Raw genomic sequence first — 21600 nt, 5'->3', positions numbered from 1 at the left:
TTTCTCTGTGTAGTTTAACATTAGTTTTCACATTAGCTGATGAAAGTGCCCATTTCTATGAGATGATTTGAAGACACGGGCCTATAAGCATGATTCGTGACATCACATGCATACATAGATCAGATATTCAGCATACAGTCTGTTGTGGAAACTTGAAGCCTCCCTTGCACATACACCGACACATTTTGAAATGACACATATATGCCTAATTAAAGATTCAGAATCTTTTGATGAGTGAGGTGGAGTAAATGTGATTTTAATGATTGTAATGTAACATACTGATTTTTAGGAAAAAACGTATCAGAAACACATTTTTAGTCAAAGTATATTGATTTGTTTACATCTTATTACATATCTGGAGGGGATCTGTAAGCTTTATTTACACAGAAAAAATCAAAGCAAAAAAATTATTCCTGTGGTGATAAAAAACACGCCCTGCAACACTTTGGTGTCACAGAAGAAAACAACGTCTTTTCTAATGAGCTTGGCTGTCTCAGTGTTAATGATGGACGAGTTTGATCAAGTCTGTTCACATTGTGCAGGAGGAGTTATTTCCAATTTTGTGTTTCAAATTCTTCTCAGTATCAGACTGAGAATCACTGAGTCGAATGAATAAAGGTTAGAAAGTAAAAATGTCTCTTAAAGCGTTTTAGTGCCAACCCGCAATTTTAGTTTGCTCGTTGCCCTGAAAGAAGATCCCCCACAATCGGACCTTGCATTCGCAGAATCATTCGTTACACGCTTTATCATCCAAACACTCCACACTGTTTACTGATTGGCTCAGCACTTTACTGTAAAGATTGTGATTGGGACAGAGATGTGAGACAGCAGTGTGCATCAGTGGGACTGGGAAAAGATTCCCACGTGTCAGTCAGAGAGAGAACAGCACAAGGCAGCCGTAATCCCTCAGAATGTATAAATTAATCGCACGCACATACATGAAGAAATGGAGAGCACATGAGAGAATGACAGAAAGAGAAAAGGTTGAGCAGAATGGGTGAAGGCAGAGAATGAAGTGCGGGCAGCTGACTAACTCGGAACCTAAAGACACCAACAGAAACGGTGAACTTAACAAATATTCCAACAAAATGCTTACAGTATCCCCTGGCTGTTGCAAATGTAGTGAATGTGGAGATTAGCCTGGACCGACGTCAGAGCCCCGGCCTGTATTTTCATCCCAGGTCACCCGTCAGATGACAACAACACAATGGCCGCTGACGTTCTGTCGAACGACTGTTCTTCGACTTTCCAAAAAGCTTTAAGTTTCAGAGAATGACGGAGGAGACGCCGAGAAAATTGGTGTTATTTAAGGTTTTAAATCCAACCAGGAGATGTTTAGATTTTAAATGTCAATGCGGATTTAAAAACCTACTGCTCATGGATTGTCTGTCTTTTATTTGTGGATTCTGAGAAACGTGTGTGTGTGTGTGTGTGTGTGTGTGTTTGTGTTTTTTAGTATACTTGCGCATGTGTGTTGAGTGTGTAATTATTTCACTAAATGTCACAGAACTGAGTAAGAAGGGCGTCTCTACGTGTCGGCCTCAATATGTTCACAGTTCCCACACAAAAGAGCTGACACACACACAAAAAGATAGATACATGCGCACATACATACAAAAATAATATACACATACATGTTTCCTTTTTTAATAAGTACGTTTCATGCGTCATAAACAGATTTTTATGCCCGTAAATATCATATACATTGGCACGCACACACCTTTTTGTCACTCCTTTCGTCCTCACTGTGACAAGCTGATCACATTATCACACACACACACATAAACACATGCACATATTTAGTATCCATCACTCCCAGGCTAGACACTCGCTTTCATCCTCTCTGTCACTTGCTGATCACAGCTTTCCTGCCATAGACAGCGACAAAAGCTTAAATAAAATTTTGCATGTTCACGTTCACACACACACGCACACAAACACACACATACACTGACACACTCACACTCATACCAGATCCGTGGCCCTTAATGAGGGTTCAGATCACTGGTTGTCATCGTCAGTCTGAGCAGGTAGGAGATCGACTGTCTGTCACTCAAACAGTCATTTGATCTGTCACCTGTCTCTCCGTTCAGCTGGTTGTGTCTGTGATGTGTTATGCTAGTTACCTGTCTGTCTGTCTGTCTGTCTGTCTGTCTGTATATCTATGAAAGTGGGGCCTTAGCACCATCAGATATCTTAAAAACTGGGAAAACCACGTTTAAGATCAAAAGGGGAAACAAAATGTGGCCCCAATGTTTCAGGTCTTCTTGGCGTGCATGGATTGTACAGTATATTAATGTTATAACAGATGTAATGTTGATTGACAGAACAATTCTCATAGTTGGGTAAGTGTTTGAGTCAATAATCAAGTAAACAGCTTTAAACTTTACCAATTCCACCTTCCAACCTTTGTGATGTTTTTTTGGCAAAACAAGGGCAATTTTCTATATTTTGTGAGAGTTTATAGACTAATATTTGATGGTTAAATTGATGATGATTCATTGCAGATAACAACATAATGACCTTGTTTTATCATAACCAATGGTAAAGATGTGGTGCACTTAAGTTGGCATTCTGGGCTCTTTCACCATACCTTCCCACTGTTGTTCTCAGGCCTTCCACACTAACCGCCAGGACTTTTTGACGGGACTCAACATTAATTGGATGATTTGTTGACAGGACTGTGAGCCTCTTTCTCAGCACAGAGAAGGCTTAATACACAGACAGCCATGTCCTGTCTCACAATCCCATTTTAGACCAGTCAGCTCTCAGCCTATTTACTCAAAATGTAAACAATTCAGTGCAGCGAGGTACTTATTTCTGTCCAAATGTGTCGATAGGTTGGGTGTATTTCAATAGCTAAAACATGTGTATCAGTCACAATATAAAAGTATCACATTGCTATTAAGCACCATCCGATATCGCCATGTTTCATTTGTTACATTATGATTAACGTTGCTGTTCATGATATCAGGTACATCTTATTATTAATTGTAGACTGGCCCTGTCGTTGCATTATGTGTTCATAATGTTGTGACATGATGTCTTTTCTCCACCGCTGCTGCCAACTGGAAAAGAATTTGTTAAGATAATGTTCATTAAAACTTTACAGAAGCTCACCTCACCTTTGTGTGTTTGTTGTTTAAGGTAAACGTGGAAGGAGACAACTGTGACCGCTGTAAGCCTGACACGTTTGGGTTGTCGGTACGAAACCCACTCGGCTGCAGCAAGTGTTACTGTTACGGGCTGACACAGTCCTGCACAGAGGCCCAAGGGCTCATCAGGATGTGGGTGAGCAGACATATGTTTGTTGTTATACTTGGTTCCTGTCACGGTAATCGTTTGAAGTACGTTAACATTAAGTATTTGGGTTAAAAAGATCAATGGACCGAACACAACACTTTACTGTTTTTATGAATACTTGAAAAATCATTGCCACATCTGCTTAAATGAATGTGGAGCTGGATCGATCTTTTTATTTAAATATCAGTACATTTCACAGTTTAAATGCAATTTATAAAAGCAATAGAGTAGGAGACAATTAAGGGGTTTTGGTGTCCAGTTAAACTTTATTTAGACTCCACTTCACAACACTTCTGGTTTCTGGTCTGTATCCACGTCCACTTAGGATCTCTCTTGCCTCTAATGTGTTATACTTGGATCTGGCCAGCCGTTGCCTGTAAGCTGTACTTTCTGTACACACTCTCCGTGCCAGCTTCCTTGCTGAGACAACACATTCGACAGCTGGCTGCCTATATTGCCAGCGTTGTATGCTTCATGTTTTTCATTAATCATTATCTATGGATAATCAGAGGCTTGCTCAAATAATTGAAGTTAATAGATCCCACTTGACTTGATTTCTGGAAATCACTGATGCCGTTTTTTTTTGTTTTTTTTGCAGCCTGGTAACTGTCAGTGTGATATAAATATGAAAATATTAAGAAGGTGGACTGATATTGACACATAAGTTATGCATGCTGTATTTTTCCCAATCAAAGTTCTTTTTTTGCAGGCAACATTCAAACCATTAATGTGTTCTTTCATACCATGGGTATTAAGCAGCACCATAGTCACAAGAGATAATGGTCAAACATCTTACTCCCTGTCAGAATCATAACTGAGTCACATCAGACAAAGATATGACAAGTCAGCAATATTATTCAGTGTGACTTACGCTCTCCGAAAATATCACTGTTTCCAAGTCGCAGAAAAAGCTCCACAACTTGTCTGAGGAGAATCAGGTTTTAAAAATGTTCTGAGAGGTGCAATATGTAAGAACTGGTCACCTGTCGAATTTTTTCAAAACAAATGGGGTGCAGCAGAGCACCAGAGTAAGTGCTAACTGCTGCAAGCTGTAGCTGCCATCAACTAGTTACCTCAGTTAGCTGAAGAGCTATGGTTCAAGATTGGGAGCTCGGGAACCACGAGAGTGTTGGTGTTCACACCACTAGCACGAGAGTTTTGGATTGGGACAACACAATGCTAGCTGGTTAGCCTGCCAACTTCAGTTTATATTTCTGTAATGTAATACATAGATGTTATCATTTTAAAATTATAATTTTTTTCACATTCCGCTGATAATTTTAGATTTAGTTTTCAACCAACCTTTTAAGAAAACAAAATGTTCTGTTTGTCCGTGTTAGCATTGCAGACATGAACTGCTAATTGATAATACTGCATATTTTTCATTGTGCCTTTTTACCAAAATGTGAACAAGCATAGGCTAAATCAAAACAGTGCTTAAAAGGGAATACCAGAAGCTGAAGCTGACATTACAAAGGTCCATTTGATCAACTTTAACATTGTCTCCATGTTGGTTTCCAAATACAGCTATTCTTTATGTTGCTTTTTCATGCATCAGATTTGCAAAAAACATTTTTAACTGAAACTTTCACTCCAATTCAAATTTCACACTCAACTGATTATAAAAACAAAAGTAAAAAGGAAGGATGAGCAGCTCAGGGAACCTCTTAAAAACAAGTAAAACGCTGCAGACAGAATTTAAATTACAATAAGAGGGGTGAGTTTGCCAAAAGGAATAGGTAATTGCAGCTGCAATCATTCCAGTGGTTCAGGTGAAAAATTACCCACTAATGACAGTACTTCTCCTAGAGAAATAAATCCAAACTGAATTTGGCTTTGATGTAGTGTGTAAGTATGCAAGATTTTTCAAATACGCTCTCAACACTGACAACAACAGCAAGGCACAGCTGAGGCTGATGGCCAATTTTGACTAGATAGTGGTGTTTGATGAAATATCCGGACACAAAGTTGGTTCAATTAATGCTGAGGTAATGTTGGCATATTTGAGACATTGCACTCACAACCACAAATGTCAAACTCGTCATGAAGCTAGAGGAAAACTTTAACAAGAGTTCAACAAAAGCCGTATTTGCATGGGACTACCTTGTTTGTGATTTTAATAAGTAAAGATGGAATTCACCACATTTCACCTTGGTGATTTTGGTTCCTATTGTTTCATCTGTTTTCTGTTGTCAGACAACTAAACAAGCATGAGATTTGACTGTGGCCCATAATATGTTGAACAGCAGCTAATAGCTCCACTGTGAGATCAGCTACTGTATATTGATGTTTATATTGCGCAAAAGTCATATTCAAGTACAGCCGCAACGCATCCGTTAGTTGATCTAAGCAAGCCTCATGTGTGAATCTATGTTTTTTTTGACATGCAGAAGAACTTTTAAACCGTTTAATTATGGTGGCTGCTGAACAACAGACACTTTGCTTTTAAAAAACGATGATGTTGTGCAGAGCCTTGACATCGTACCTTGGACTGATGTCAGTAAATTCAAGCTCAATACAGTCTTGGCCTAACCTGCGCGAATGCACCACATGAAACACAGATGTCTTGTAGAGGGCGATTTCTAAATCACAAAGCCCCTTGGTGATACTAGTCCTGTGTGAATTGGGCTAGAGTTACAAAACACAATACTCCTGGAGCTGTAGGTGTCTGTTCCAAATTTAATCGCAAACCATACAGTAGCCATCTATAAAAATACAGTTAGTAAAATCCCTTTTGCTTGTTAGTCAGAGGTCAAATCCATAACCTGTTGCACATTGTTATCCTCTGCTGTGGCGAAAGGTCTCCAAGTGTTATAGAGTGTTGTAAAAGTCTGCTGCTTAGTTGAATCAATTGCTGCAATGCTTGGAAAATTCCCTCAGCTAGCCTGGCTTGTGTATCGATGGCTTCTATACATACAAATATGCACATGGACGTGACGGATACCAGCTGCCGGTCAAAAGCAGAGTTATTTAAGTATATCAGAGACACCATGATCAGTCAGCAAGTTAGCCATCGATTGTTGAGCAGCAGCCTGTTTTTAATAAAAGCCCTTCATCTCAGAAACGGTTGCCATCTGCGATAAACTGGCGTTTCCACGGTAACCGTAGAGTTTTCTGATGTAGGGTGGCGAGAGGCTTCATTTGAACGACAAACACTCACTTCATTTATTGTTGACAGAGAGAGAGAGAGAGAGAGAGAGAGAGATGGACAGAGGGCGAGAAAGACAGAAAAAATTGAGAGTTTATTGGAAAGAGGGAGATTTTCTCTGAACCACTGAATCGTGAGATTACACTGAGTGGAGTGGGAGACACACACACACACACACACACACACACACACACTCCACATATCTAGACACCATACACATACACTACACATAGTACACTTGCATTCATGAACAGTGCATAAACATACGTACACAAACTCACACTACAATAGATTTCATGCAGGGTTGAGGGAGAGGGACACGCACAGAGCACTCCCTCAAAAGATAAATGCCACAAAAAGTGGTCTCTGTATGTGTGATTGATGACTATTTACTTGTTGTTAAACACTGCTGTAAGGATCTGCATTAATATAACACAGTAAAATGTAGAAAGACCTGAGATGACATAAAAGTACTGCTAAGATATGAACAAAAACGAGACCTTCCAGAGGACTCTCTTCTTAAAGTAGATGATGTTTCTTCCTCAAACTACATTGGCTGCATTTTGTAAATTGATGATAAATTGCTAATGTTTGGAGACGTTAAGGGAAATAAAGAAATAAAGGAAATAATGAAAACAAAAAAGATCTATGATAGCATTAGAACAGGTTGATGTGTTATTCGAAAAGAGTTGCAAAAAAGCTTTTATGTCCTCTTGAGGTGGTTTTTGCCTTTTTCAGAAAAGTGGTAATGCACTGAATGGGAGATGGAAACGGATTAATTAAACATTTAACGCAAACGATTGATCAGCTGTTTCAGCACCTGCTTCTGAGTGGACAAAATATATATGGGGGTGGATTGAAAAAGTCTTTTCATCGCTCCACATGGATCTTATTTAACCCTCCTCATATTGAATAAAGGAAACAAACAGAATTTTTCATATTTCCATTTTCTACATTAATTGTTCACAGCTAGCAGGTAAACTGCTGGTGATTGGATTATCTCATCTTGTTACAGCCTTTTCTTGTGCAGTGATGCAGTTGTTTTCCAACTGGAGAATTTGCCCTGACTACTGCTTATCTCAGTGAACTAACTCTAGTAACTGCATAACAGTATTGGATAGAAACAAGCAATCATTCGTATTTTCTTTTGCAGATTGAAATTTAGTAAAGGTTTTGATACATTTAGATGGCTTGTGAGTTGGTAACCATTGATTCTAAAAAAAATAAAATAAAATGGTGTATGGACTCCAAAATATATCTTACCCTAACCCTCGCTCCTTCAGACAAGGTGCAACACAAGCATTTTAGTTCTTTCCATCAAGATCCTCTCGTGTCTGAATGCCATAACAAACAATACATGGCAGGACACCTATTTCTAAATCATAAAAAAACATTACTTTGAATTTATGAAATGGGCTTTTGTAGACATTGTTAGAGTGACTTTATGAAGGTGAAGGTGAAGTAAAAGAATAATGAAGGTCTTCCAAATATCTGAAATGCACTACGGTACACTAAAACTAACTTTGATGCCATCTGCACAAGGTTTTCTCCCTTCAATATGCATATCATTCTTCAACAGAATCCTTGCAATATTATATGTAAACACATCCTCGTACCTAAATGACTGAGTTGGTAGATTGCTAGTCACTAATATGACTGTAGCAGACATACCTGACCTCCATCATATGGTCGCAGTTTGTTGGGTTTATGCAAGAAAACTATTTGGGTAGGTTTGAGAAAACTTTGTGATATATGGTAAAATAGCTGCATTACTTATGTAACTTAAGTTACCAATGTAGGTTACACAGTTAACTGCAGTTAAGTTATGCATGTGACTTAACTTCATAACTTGTCGTTGACTTTTGGGTTTCCAGGGGACACAGACAGCAGTCTCCTGGGTGAAAGTCCTGCTCTTGTTTACGCCGACCAACCAAACCCATTCTCCTACCTATGCAACTTTGTCATGTTCTTTAAACTACTTCACAACGGCCACTAGAGGCTAACAAGAAACATATGTATGGGACATAATAAGCTGCTTTCACAGTTGACTTGTATGGTTGATGGTCTGTTGAGGACGGCTGCTATTTGAGACTTCAACCAATGAGCTAGCTCTATGGATTGACAAACTACTAATTCAAGTCATCAAATCTCGTTGTTAAGCTCAATTGGAAGTTGAAGTATCCCCCGCAACTCACTGCCATAAATAAGTATTCATGTCCAAGTTGAATGTATTCTCTTAACCAGTATTTTTTAAGAAAGGATCTATATTTTGATTTTATTAACTGTCTTATTTAGTTTCATAGTTGTATCAAACAAATCCAAAACAATAAAACAGCAACACTACATATATGTTTTGTTTGGATTCCAATTTAAGTAATACTTGGGACGGAAATTAGCAATTTTCCATTCCATGAGTGGCTGCCTCTTAATTATGCCGACAGTGTTCCCGCTGTAACTGAGCTATAGAAACTCAATAGATTTCACATTCTGTCCACTCAACCAAAGAGCACTCTTCCATACTGCCCATACTGATATTATTCGCACAATATAAACGTTATCAAAGCTGCTGGATCAGGGCTTGAGCAGAGGAATCTATTTTTAAAATTGGGCCACTCCACCACAACCCACAGTCAACAATAAACCCTGATATTATTCTAATAATATTGAAATATCAACACATTAAGTGAGAGACAGAGAGAATGAGAAAGAAAGGGCCGAATCTTCTCCAGACTGTCGGAATTAACTCAAATGCGATTCATATACCAGAGAGCAAGAAGGCAGACTGACGCAATCACTTTCAAGTTATATTGAGAATTGGACATTTTCACGACCTCACTCTGACCACCGACATGGATGATAACTAAAATGCAATCCTCACAGTGACTGAAAGCAAAGGAAAAACCACAACATTATCAGCTTTGAAAAAAGACTGACTTGATGTTTGTTTTTTTATTAAGAATAACACAATTATTAAAACGCTGCATCATGGTTTTTGTATAGAAAGAATGTTACATTTCACAAGTTGCCCGATCTACCCATCATCAAATGACAGGAAAGTCACCCTCAGCTGCACTGTCACACATTTGTGTTGGTACATACAACACATAATCCCACATAAAATGTTCAGGTTTGGTTTGACAAAGGCTGTGGGAGGGAAGGTGTTTGGAGATTCGGCTGAAGATTAAAGGTTGTTGTCAGTTAACTAACAGATAATCATCCTCAAACTTAAAGGACTAGAATTCCTCCACAGACTTCTCATAGAAAAAAAAAGGCTGTTGATGTTTTTACAAAACACGAGGCCTGAACGTTTTAGTAGAAAAGAAGGCATGTAGTTATGTTCCAATTAAGTTTTGCATAAAAGGTACCTACATTTGGCCAGGTTTTGCAAGCTGCCTAGACCTATCCTCATTAGTTAGGATACTTTGCCCACAGATGAAACAAGATGCCATGGAATGCAACTAAAGATACTGATATTCTCTGAAACAACCAAGAAGTTGCGGACAAAAGCCATTTGAAATCGATGTCTGCCAAAGTGTAAGAACGGTGAGGTTGGAGCGTTGTTTGAGTCAACATCGTCATTAGGAGGTGAGGGAAAGTGTGACAGAAGGAGAAAAGAAAGACGCCGCCAACACACACACACACATCACTGGTTTACATGGTGAAATTTTGCCGTCTAACAAGACTGTGTCTGAAAGGTGCATCTCACACAAACATTTGATTTTTGAGTGAATTACCTTATCAAAAACCCTGCAATGCTAGTTAAGCCATATGTGCCCAGAGACTATACTTAGTATGTTGAGGACAAATGCCACAACCTTTGTTCTGATTGTTTCTTCTCGACGTTTGCTACAAGACAAGTGGCTTACAGGGCAACCATGACATTTTTAAATCTCATGAAAATAGTCACTAAAATTGCATTCACCATATGTTTTCCAAATGAGAATAGGATTATTTTCCAGTGCATATGTCTGCATATCTTTTATTTTTAACTTGGCATGTGTCAACTCATACCAACCACTTGATTGTGCTCCTTGTAGTTTCTGAGAAACAAGCATCTTTGTAACGTATTTAGTCTTTGGGTAAAGTGTCTGATAGAAAAAAAAAAAAAACATGCCTTAGAAAAAGCATTAAAAAATACAGATATTTCTCTTGTGATTAGTACACACATTCAGAGGGCTCCATCTATGTATTCCAGAAAATGTAAAGGTTGCAGAGAACCATTATTAGCGTGCAGCTGGTCAGGACATTTGCTTGAGTAGCCGTTATCCATTAATTTTTACCTCAGTTCTTGACAGAAAGATGGAAATACAGACACAAACACAACCATGCAACAAAGGTCTTCCACAATAGGTAGCCATTTAAAGCTAGGGTCTACAATCCTGGAGAGCTAGCAAGAGAGCTAGCAAGATTTGAAAGTGGCACCTCCTCTAAGTTCCACCCCCCCCCCCCCGACCCGTCAGTGCTCTGTCCAAAGCCACGCCCCCACAAACCTGAATGCGCATCTGGCAGTGGGACTCAGCAGGGAGAAGGACATGCCAGAGCAAGACGCAGCAATTCAGCTGAATTTAGCACTGAGCAGACAGGAAGTCAAGCGCCAAAATAACAAACTATATCCGGTTACTTTTAAAAAATAAAACACTCCGTGTTGACACCAGCACACATCATGAGGCCAGCTGTCTACTGTACTGCGCCGTGGCGGACTCAAACCGCAACCGGTGGGGATTGCCGGAAGGCGGAGCAAAACCGGATCGGAGCCGCAACGCAGCGGACCCCTATCCAGTGGAAACTGGGCCGACTCATTAGCCATTCTCATGGCTAAAAACAACACACAAAGAAGCTAATGTTAGCATTGGGCTAGTACGAGCTACAAACGTAGCCAAGTGGCAAACCTTACATATTTCATGAAAATAACAAATCCCCCTGAAACAAAAAATATAATTACCTGTCCAACAGAAAGAGAGCAACCTCTGCATCACTTTTCAGGCCCTTCACATGCCCAAGTTGTCTCCACCGCTCAAACGCCACACCGATGTTGACTCGGTCCGACTTCTTTCTTTATCCAAAACCTTTTTCGTTGCAGCCTTTTCTGCTTCAGGCTTTCTTTTCCTTGCCTTTCCTTGCCCTTGTGAGCTGTTACAAGCAACGCTGGCTGCATTTTCTCTGCCATTGTAACCAAATGAACGTCTTCTCCTGCAACTCCGTATTTCTGCAGAAGAGTGTGCTGAATATTTCCGGCATCAGTGAAACGTAACGTGTGCACGCGTGGAGAAGGGAGGGACAGAACAAGACATGAAGGCATCTGACCAATCCGTGCTATCCGGGCCGGATAGCACGGATTGGGCAGCTTTTTCTCAGTCCTACAGCTGCCACAGAGGTCCAATTATTTTCGTTCCTTTTTCTGAATACATAATGTATTGACTACTCTCAGGATCGCAGGATCATTTCACCCAGTATAACAAAATGTGTTTCTGAACAACATTACAGACCCTAGCTTTAACAATATTTTATTTAACTGTTGTATTTGTTCAGCAAAGATACATATCCGGGGTTTCCATCCATATGCTCAGTACATGCAGTTCAGTTTTTAACATCCTCTTCAACAAAAAGTAACAAGTTGCTGGAGTAAATGTCCAAGGATCAATGCGGCATCACATTAATATTGCCATCACTGTTATTTTTTTTGTCCTAGTTGGCGCTGAAGCCGGAGCAGACGGTGCTCCCCCTGGTGGATAAATCCAATACGGTGGAGAGCAGGAGAGGCGTGAGCTTCCAGCACCCTGAGATCCTCGCCCATGCAGAGCTGGTCAGCTCGACTCTGTCCGAACCCTACTACTGGAAACTGCCCGAGCAGTTCAGAGGCTCTATGGTGGGAAGATCTTCTTTTTTTAGATTTTTTGTTTTTCTCTCTGACCATCATCAAAAAAAGTAATATTCAACAAATCTCTCCACGTCTGTCTTCAGATTACAGCATATGGTGGGCAGCTGAAATATGCTGTGTACTATGAGGCCAGAGATGAAACTGGTCCGTCCTCCTATGAGCCTCAGGTCATCATCAAGGGTGGTCCTAACCGCAATGTCGTGATGACACGTCACATACCAGGACTCCAGATCGGTCAGCTCACCCGCCACGAGGTTGACATGACGGAGGTGCAGTGAGGCTTTGAATCAAAGAGGGATGTCGGATAATAATTGAAGAAATATTTGTGATATGAGTCTTTTATCGGATACCAGCTACAAAATAATAGACGAGAAAAGAATATCAATTGTACTAAATTTGGACGAGCTCCATCAGTCAATACAAACAGGGTCTATTACATTGGTAAAAGACTCCAGCTGTAAAATTGATTTGTCAGTGTATTGTGTGTGTGTGTGTGTGTGTGTGTGTGTGTGTGTGTGTGTGTGTGTGTGTGTGTGCAGCATGAGTGGAAGTACGCAGATGGCCGGTCCATGACTCGAGAGGACTTCATGGACATTTTGTTCTATGTGGACTACATCCTGATTAAGGCATCACATGGCAACTTGATGAGACACAGCCGGTAAAACACACTCTCACGTGCGGTGGCATGCACCTCCACACGGTGTGGTCTCACATTAAAAATTTAAAAGCTGAATAAAGTATAACCTGTGGGGAAAAAACCTCTGTGTAATGAAAATTGTCTCTACTTAAGGCCACATTTCCAGAGAAACATTATAACCTGCTGCAAATTATCATTATAGTTCTCTCTGGACACATCCAAATACTTGTGTGTGTGTATACTCTTCAACAAGATGAAATGCATGTATCTTAATTGAATGATTTATTTTTCCTCCCAGTATTTCAGAAATCAGTTTAACAGTGGCCGAGGAAGGCAGACCGACCAAAGAGAGTGAGGAAGCACATCAGATAGAAAAGTGCGATTGTCCAATCGGATACTCCGGACTCTCCTGTGAGGTGGGCACACGACTTAACACATGCAAGTGCATGCCCAAGAGTGCACACATAGGATGACCTCAACTTTTCCTAAATGTGTTTCTAGTAGGGGTGTTCCTCATGTCTGATGTACTTGACGTTTAAACAGAAGTTAAAACTTAGACTAGTTGACTAGTCTCAAAATATAAGTACAATCAAACACAGTCAAAACTGGCCACAATTTAGTGTATAAAGTTAAACATGTTCTAAAAAAACATTGGATTGTTCTAAGAGTCATTTAAAATAGTTTAAGACATTCTTTGATCACCGAATTTCATTTAAAATGCTGCTTAAATGCGTGACACTTAAGGGTGCACCCACACTGGTGCACCATGCCATGACAAAAACAACAGGTAACGTTTATAACGTAGTAACACTTTGTAACAGCCGTCTGTTTATTTAATGCACGTCCCAAGTTTCTGGAAAATTCAGATATAGAAAATCAGTTGTTGTAGTTGTCATCAAGTGCTTATTTCTATCTGAAGCTACTGCAGGACATCTACATTTTAAAAAAGACCTTATCGGTTCTCAGAAGAAACAGTTTTTTCGTTTGCATCTGCTGACATTTACACCAAAACCAAAATCTTTAAAGATGCTGCGTGTCTTCTGTTTTGTGCTGGTTGTCGGTCATTAGTTTATGTCAGTGGACTCCATTTCTAAGCTACTGTTGCACTTTGTTAGTGGAGCGAACAGAGGGCATCCACAGTCCAGCAGCATTACACAACTTCACTCAATTGATGTAAATTGCTACTAACTGTTCCATAGAGCCCCTTTGAGACATTTTTCCTGTAATATTCTCTAAAATCTAATCTAAAAACTAAATATTCTTTCAGTATATTGTTAGAAATTAATGAAGAAGAGTTGTGACGAATGTTAATGATAAAACCAGTGAATATCGATGTGAGAGGCATCACTGAGTTTATGTTACTCATTAGTTTGTAATAATTGTGTTTAGTCATCACTTTAGTGCAGCCGCAAAAAGCAGACTGCATCAACAGCCGAAGTTATACAATATCAAAGACATCACAAGTAGAGCATACAGGAGGACTCTATAGTGGGAATATTACTTGAATGAAATGGAAAAAGCATTCGTATTGACACAAGCTCAAAGAGTACATTTTGGATCCAGCATTACAAACATTAATTAGCGAGTGAGCAGAATTCTCTCAGAGAAGTTTTTTGTCTGCTGCCTTCACACTGAGAGAGAATGTAAACACGGAGGTCACACACTCCGCTTTTCAATAGTATCTCACAACTTTCCAATTTACATTTACTCCAGAGTTTTAAGCCTCTGCGACGCCTTTCAGACTCTCCTGTTTTTTTCCCCTTTGCTTAGCTTGGATTAAGCCTCACTGAGCGTCTCTTCCACTTAGTTGTGATTTTGTCAAAGCAATTGACTTTCAGCTGCGTCCGGCTCCTTCTTTTAAGCCACAGAAGGCATATAGCAGTGACTCAATCTTTAGTTTAATGAGGATTTTGTGGAGACAGCTTATGATACAACGGAGGCAAACAGTTCTGGGCAATTCCGCTGGATGGCAGCGCCTGAGAGTCATTTAGGTATTATTGTGTTGATCTCAAAGGAATACATGAGTTGCCAGCAAACTTTTAACTATATTTCTCACCCTCTGTTTCACTTTGTCGCCTGCTACTTGGTGTGCAGAGGAGCAGCCATCTATATTGCCGGAGAAAGAAAAAAATTACTGGCGTACATAATTTAGAAGCTACAGATACTGTTGAAAATGTGCCAAATGGAAGCCAAATAGCAAACGGTAGCTAAACTTGAAATGTTCAGGTCGTCGAGGGCTTGCCTGACAGATGGGCATTCTATTTGTAGCTGCCGTCGTTGTTAATAAAGTATTTTTAAACGGGCGTTTAGCGCTAGCAGAGGGAACAGATGGCTCTTTAAATGGACTCCATTAATTATTACTGAACAGGAGAGAGAGGGAGAGAGTTACCTTGCATGTCTGCACGCGTGTGTGTGTGTGTGCATGTTTCTGTGTTGAGCGGGTACGTGAGGGTGTGTGTGTTCAAAAGTTACTGAGGGGAATAACTCTTAATTGTCTGTATGTGTGTGAAAAGAGAGAGTGGTCAACAGTTGCCCAGAGAAATAACAATTAGGGCTAATTATGTGGGTCCATGTGTGTAGTTGTTGAGGGTGTGCGTGGATGTGTGTGTATTGCAATATCATGCATAGTGTAGGATTACTGTGGAACACATGCTATCAAAACAGGATCTTGTTTTTCTGTCTCTCAGCTTTTTAAGAATCTCTCCTCATTATCTGAGTCATTCTCTCTTTCTCTCTCTCTCTCTCTCTCTCTCTCTCTGTCTGTCTGTCTGTCTCTGTGTGTGTGTGTGTGTGTGTGTCTGTCTGTCTGTCTCCGTGTGCAGGAGTGTGCTGCAGGTTTCTACCGCCTTCGCGCCGGCTCCCTGGCATCTGTTCCGGCATCCAGGGTGCCCACCGCTGCCGGCATGGGCAGCTGTGTTCAGTGCCAATGCAGCGGGCACTCGTCCACCTGTGACCCTGAGACATCCATATGCCAGGTAAATGAGAGTGTGTGTGTGTGTGTGTGTGTGTGTGTGTGTGTGTGTGTGTGTGCGTGTGCGTGCGTGTGTGTTCTGCCGCTGGAGACCCCTCAAAGAGCCATATGCCAGGTAGCTTACTGGAGAAGAAAGTGAGGTGAGAGAGAATAAAGTATGTGTGTGTTATGTGTTGTGTGTGTGTGTGTGTCTCTGTGTGTGTGTCAGGTACTGTAATTAGCCCTGCAATAATTAACGACCCAGGGCTTATTCATATTTTGTGTAATTTCCTCTCCTCTGGATCTGACCCAAAGCTACATCCTTACTTTTAGGAAGATGGGAGATGTTGATCTTAAGATACACAATTAGAACAGATTGGGTGAAGAAACTGACTGTTGACTCTTTACAGTTTGAGACAGAATGTATTCAACAGGTAGTCTCACGCAAGCTGATGTCACGGATCAGCACATTACGGCTGCAACTGTAATTGACATGAAATTGTTGTAGGTTGATTTTGTCACTGTTCGAAAATAAGCTAATTCGGTGTTTGGTGCTCGAGTCAAACAGAGTTCCGTCGGTCCACTGCTGGGGAGGGAAGCCGGAGACAACAGAAAAATGTGTTTGGGACAGACAGACTACTGCTTTGCTTTGCTGAAACGAGCACCGACTTCAATAGAGCTCGTCTTCTTATGCAGAATCACTGGCTGACTTCATGGTCCAAAACCTATACAAAAAATATGACGATACTGAAATGTGACCGTTAGGGGTGTCGCAGTAGTGCGAGATTCCCGATATTGATATTGTGGTAACATTGCACATACAATAATATCATCTTGTTCTAGTGAAGATCCTTGTGCATCTTTTTATTTATAAGTTCATCCAGCTAATCGAGTAATTTCACTAGTATTTGAGTAGTTGGTAGTAACTGTTCTTTTTGTACACTTTTTTACAGTTATGGTTTCAGACTTTCTCTCCACGTACGTCTCTCTCCGTAATTATTTGCCAAAAAAGAGAGAATACAGAGTAAAGAAAGTTAAAGATGGATTTGATTGCTAGCTTTTTTTTTTTTTTAAATATCTGTGTATCCCGATTATATCTATAAATTCGGGAATCATGAATTTGTTTGGTCATGACAATGTCGTAGTGAAAATGACCTCACAAACCTGTTGTGCTGCTTTAAGTGAGATCTGTATTGAAATTGGCAAGAGGACAGCATGCCACAGAACTAATAGCTTTTTCAAGGTTTGAAAAGTTCTTGAAACTACTTGAGATGGTAGCTGTGTTGCTTTTATTAAAAAAAAAAAGTTTGTATTTTTAAGCTTGAAAATGCGCCTTAAAAAGTGCTTGAAAATTGTCTGGAGGTGTAAGTATCCTGCTATTTACTGTGAAAATGTGTGTTCTCAACATATTCTCACGGCTTGCGAGATAAATCTGCACATGCCAGTCGATACCAGTTAGTCACTTCCAGCCTTTTCCGTCTGGTCAGCTCTGCAGTGAGTCCCCATCAGGACTTTGGCCTCGGGGAGCAGTTGGTCACATGCTGCCGAGAGGTCATCACTCAGATCTGATCTGATCAAACCCCAGTGGACTGAGAGAATATCACTGCATACGGCTGCAGAGAAATCTGCTCATACTGTCAGAAAAGGATCTACCAACTGAGACACATTCTGGACAGCTGATGAGGAGCCATTTAATTATTTGGCTTGATTGGGTTTAAACAACACTGCACTGAATAACCAGTAAGATAAATAGGTATAAACACTTGTAAACAAACTCTGAAAGATGATGGCAGCTGCATTCTTTTGGAGCCTTTTCATAAAATTGACACTTTCTAATTTTGCACATGTACATAATGAAATATGGAGGGTGCTGCGAGTAATTCACCATCCTTCATCTAATATTTCCAGCGGAGCTCCATTTTTCGTGAAAAGCTTGCTCAAATTAGAGTGCTGCATTTAGTGTGACTCTCTGATTATTGAGTAAAGAGCATATAAACAGGACGACTAAAAGGCTCTGCAGTTATGTAAAAAATGCTTTTTCTGTAATCTTCACTCTGATTAATTTCATTTGAAATGTAACAATCAAGTAACTGTCACCAGCTTAAAGGAATAGTTCTGGGGTTTTTTTTTATTTAGGGTTGTATGAATGCCAGTGGCTTTTCCAAACTGGGGGCATGCCAACTGCTATCTCTAGTATGGAAAAGCCGCTTGAATAATGGTGCAGGAAGCTAAATAGATGGGGATCTCGACAAAAAGGTATTTTAGACACTAAATAATCATAGTAATACAAAGTCTGTGAAAATATCGCTGTCTTACCCTGCTGTAAGACAATCCCCTTCCCATCAGGAAGCTGAGGTCTGATATCCATCTATGCACTCTTGAAAAAAACCAGACTGCCTTGACAAAAACAGTAATTTTACCTCGCAGAAGAACAGGAGTTGTTCTGGTATACTGCTGCTTCAACGGTCAGTTTGTTTGTCTTAAAGTAAGACTTCAAGGGTTAGTCTGCATACACCAAAGTCACACGAAAACACAAACAAACTAATAGGGGCGTCAGTAAACCAGCTACTCCTCTGTTCTGCAAAGTAAAAATAGTGTTTTTGTCTAAGAAGTTTGGTGTGCTTTGTAAAGAGAGATGGGACGGCCTCAGTTCCCTTGACCCAGAAAAGGCTTACCTGGTGGCAAGGTAAAGCAGTGAAAATAGTAGCGTACATTGATACTGATATTTACTTTTTGGCTCCAGTGCGTCCCCTTCCAAAAACCCACCATTCCTTTAATGCGACTTGTTATAACCCTAAAAATTGTAAAAATGAATTCTGTTTTTTTCTCTTAAAGGGATGCCATCCACTTTGAAAGTTTGGGTTAAAGCCCGTAACTCCCAAACTTTCATGTACCATGAGATCATCTGTATAATAGACTCAATTAGCACCGGCGCAGTCATGATAGACAAATGTTGGCTGCAGTCAGCCTTGAAGTCACCAAGTGTCTCCCTGCGCACCAGACAATAGTTTTGCTCCATTGTAGCTGCCAATGTTCCTTTGTCTCCTTTCCAATGTTCTCGGTTTTTCTAATTATTTTTACTGTCTTTTCTTCTTCTTTTTCTGCCTCTTCTCGTCTGTCTTTAATCTCCTTTTTTCGCATTTTCCGTCTATTGTTTCTTTTTCCTGTACTTCTCCTTAGTCTAATTTTCATGTTCCTTTTAATCGGCATCCTCCAAACTCTCTTCCCTCCCTACCTCAATTATCTGTTCACCCCTCCTTTGTCCTCTTTCATCAGCCCGCCATTCTCTCTGTTTCACCCTCAGTTCTCTCATATCTCTGTGCCCCAATCTCCCCCTCCGCCCCCCTCCTTCTTTCTCACCTCTCCTTAATTTCTCCAGTTTTGCCAATTTGTTCCCCTCTCTTTTACCTTGCCCCCCCTCTTCTTGTGTTTTGATTTCTGTCGCTCTCTCTCCCTCTCTCTTGCCTCCCAGCCATTTTTTTCCCTTGCCCATTTCCATCTCGCTCTCCATAACAGCGTCATTAGCATTTTCTAACCGAGCGGGCTAAATTGAAAATGCTAAACGAGTTTGTTTCTGTGGTAATTAGCAGTAACGAGGAACACAGGAAGTTAATGGAAATGACTTGCCTCGTTAGGAGGCAACTTCCTGTTGCACTGATTGAAGTTCCCATTTTTCGACAAACAAGGGGAACACATAAGACAGAACCCCGGGGCTGTGAGAGGAGAGGACTTTGCATTTGTGTACAGTATGTAATATATGTGAGTTTACATTATGCTTGTGTGTTTGGGTGTATGCAATGTGTACATATAGTGGAGACACACTGTATTTTGGTCCTAATATCTGTCAGACATACAAGTGTGTGTGTGTGTGTGTGTGTGTGTGTTGGGATGTGTGATAGGCATAGCAGAAATAAGCTGAAAATAACAATAAACATCTCTGAATATGAAATATTTGGATACATTTATGGCTGTGTGTGTCAGTGGACCCTTGTGGCCCTCCTCATAACAGGTGAGTGAGACCCCGGAAAGTAAATGAGTATTTTAGATGGCCCCGCTCTTGAGAAAGGAAGCTTATTAAACTCTTTGACGTGTGAGATCGCACCTGTCAGCTAACAGCTAGCTGGCCGCCACCATGCACGGTCTCACAGCACCTCATCATGCAGGAGTGGGACCGGGCCCAAAAGCCATTCATTACTGCCTGTATGGGCGGCTGCATTTCCTATCACAAAATAGTCCAGGCTGGATATTTTCTGTGTGTGAAGGCCCTAGAACGGCCCAGACAACTGTGGGTGGTGAAAAGAAATATGAGTAATGACTTCCCCGCTGCTCTGGTAGTAGGGATCCGCAGTGCAGAAGCAGCTGCGATCACACCGGGTATTTCCCAGTTACAGTCTGGATGTGTGAAGACGGTAACTGCACAATCACATTTTTCATACAATATAAACGTCAATAAATATCACCTGATGACTGTTTTTCATCTATTTTTCTCTGGTAGAAATAAGAATTTAAACGACAGGCAGCTATTAACTTCGAAAGATATTTGAACTGAATTTTCCATTCTGTCAACATGTTGTCAAGCATGTTGTCAACATTTCACCAGCCGTGAACCAACAGTGTAATGATGGCAGTATGCCAGTCTTTTTTTTTTTTTTTAATGCTTCTCATCTGGTATCGATGTAAATCAACCAGTGATGCCGGGATAATTATGTCACTCACCAAAAAAACAAGCCTCCCCAGTGCCATTTTGTCAGTAATCAAGAAGAGGATGATGGGTGACCCCATCTGTCGTCTTTTCAATTACTCATTGTCAAGTCGAGACAAGCACATACAAGGGATTGTACACAGCTTAATTGTGAATATTAATATCCTCTCCGAGAGAGTGTCTGAAATATGATTCAGTCTTAGCATATGTGAAGTAGAATACATTCATTTTTTTCAACGCTGAAAAATGTTTTTTCTTCTCCCCCATGCAAATCTGGTTTGTCGTTTTCATTGTGCCACTGGCAATATTCAAATGCAACATGCAGATAAAAGTGTAGCTTAACTGCCGTTAATTTAATTTGAAAATGAGTTTGCTTTTTTCCCTTTAAAGATGAAAAGCTTTCTGGATAAGCAGCAGGAGATTTTTTTGGGCGGGGGGGGGGGGGGGAATTGTGTTACAGCTGCCTTATTATGCTCACACAACACACTGTGTGAAACTGTGTTTATTTGGAGGATGAATGGAAATTTCAAAAAATGGAAGTCAATTTAGTGTCTACACAAATTTAACTTTCATTTAATGTGTTTGTGTTTGCAGAACTGTCAAGACAACACGGAGGGGGATCGCTGTGAACGCTGTGCTCCAGGATTCTACGGTGTGGTCCGAGGTTTCCATGACGACTGCAAACCCTGCGCCTGTCCCCTCACCATCCCGGAGAACAAGTAAAACGCTTTATTTCGTTCGCTGTTACGTTCGTGTACATTTCTGTTACGTTATCAGCGTGGAATATTTTTTTATGTTTGCAAGGCAATTTTTCTGAAGCATTTTCAACTCTTTTCCGTGGCTAGTTTCAGTCCAACCTGTGTAGCGGAGGGATTCGACAACTACCGATGTACCGCCTGTCCTGAGGGGTATGAGGGAAAATACTGTGAAAGGTGAAGGACACGCAGATGGAAGATCCTATACACCTTTTGGCCACCACTCT

The 21600-nt window shown here is 40.5% G+C and overlaps 1 protein-coding gene across 9 annotated transcripts in view; it reads left to right on the top strand.

Moving 5' to 3' along the window:
- lama2 (laminin, alpha 2) overlaps window positions 1-21600 on the top strand; it is a 226251-nt gene that overhangs the window by 144378 nt on the left and 60273 nt on the right. For all 9 annotated transcript variants that reach the window (XM_030404447.1, XM_030404445.1, XM_030404444.1 and 6 more), the window contains 8 exons: window positions 3148-3291; window positions 12141-12317; window positions 12413-12598; window positions 12869-12987; window positions 13265-13382; window positions 15789-15941; window positions 21213-21337; window positions 21464-21550. In XM_030404447.1, coding sequence (XP_030260307.1) covers window positions 3148-3291; window positions 12141-12317; window positions 12413-12598; window positions 12869-12987; window positions 13265-13382; window positions 15789-15941; window positions 21213-21337; window positions 21464-21550 — 1109 coding nt within the window. The remainder of the gene's footprint in view (window positions 1-3147; window positions 3292-12140; window positions 12318-12412; window positions 12599-12868; window positions 12988-13264; window positions 13383-15788; window positions 15942-21212; window positions 21338-21463; window positions 21551-21600) is intronic.

Source organism: Sparus aurata, chromosome 22 (assembly GCF_900880675.1).
Source record: "Sparus aurata chromosome 22, fSpaAur1.1, whole genome shotgun sequence".
In the NCBI taxonomy this organism is placed as follows: Eukaryota; Metazoa; Chordata; class Actinopteri; order Spariformes; family Sparidae; genus Sparus; species Sparus aurata.
Note: the sequence above shows the minus strand (reverse complement) of the source record. Positions and strands in the feature narration are given on the sequence as shown.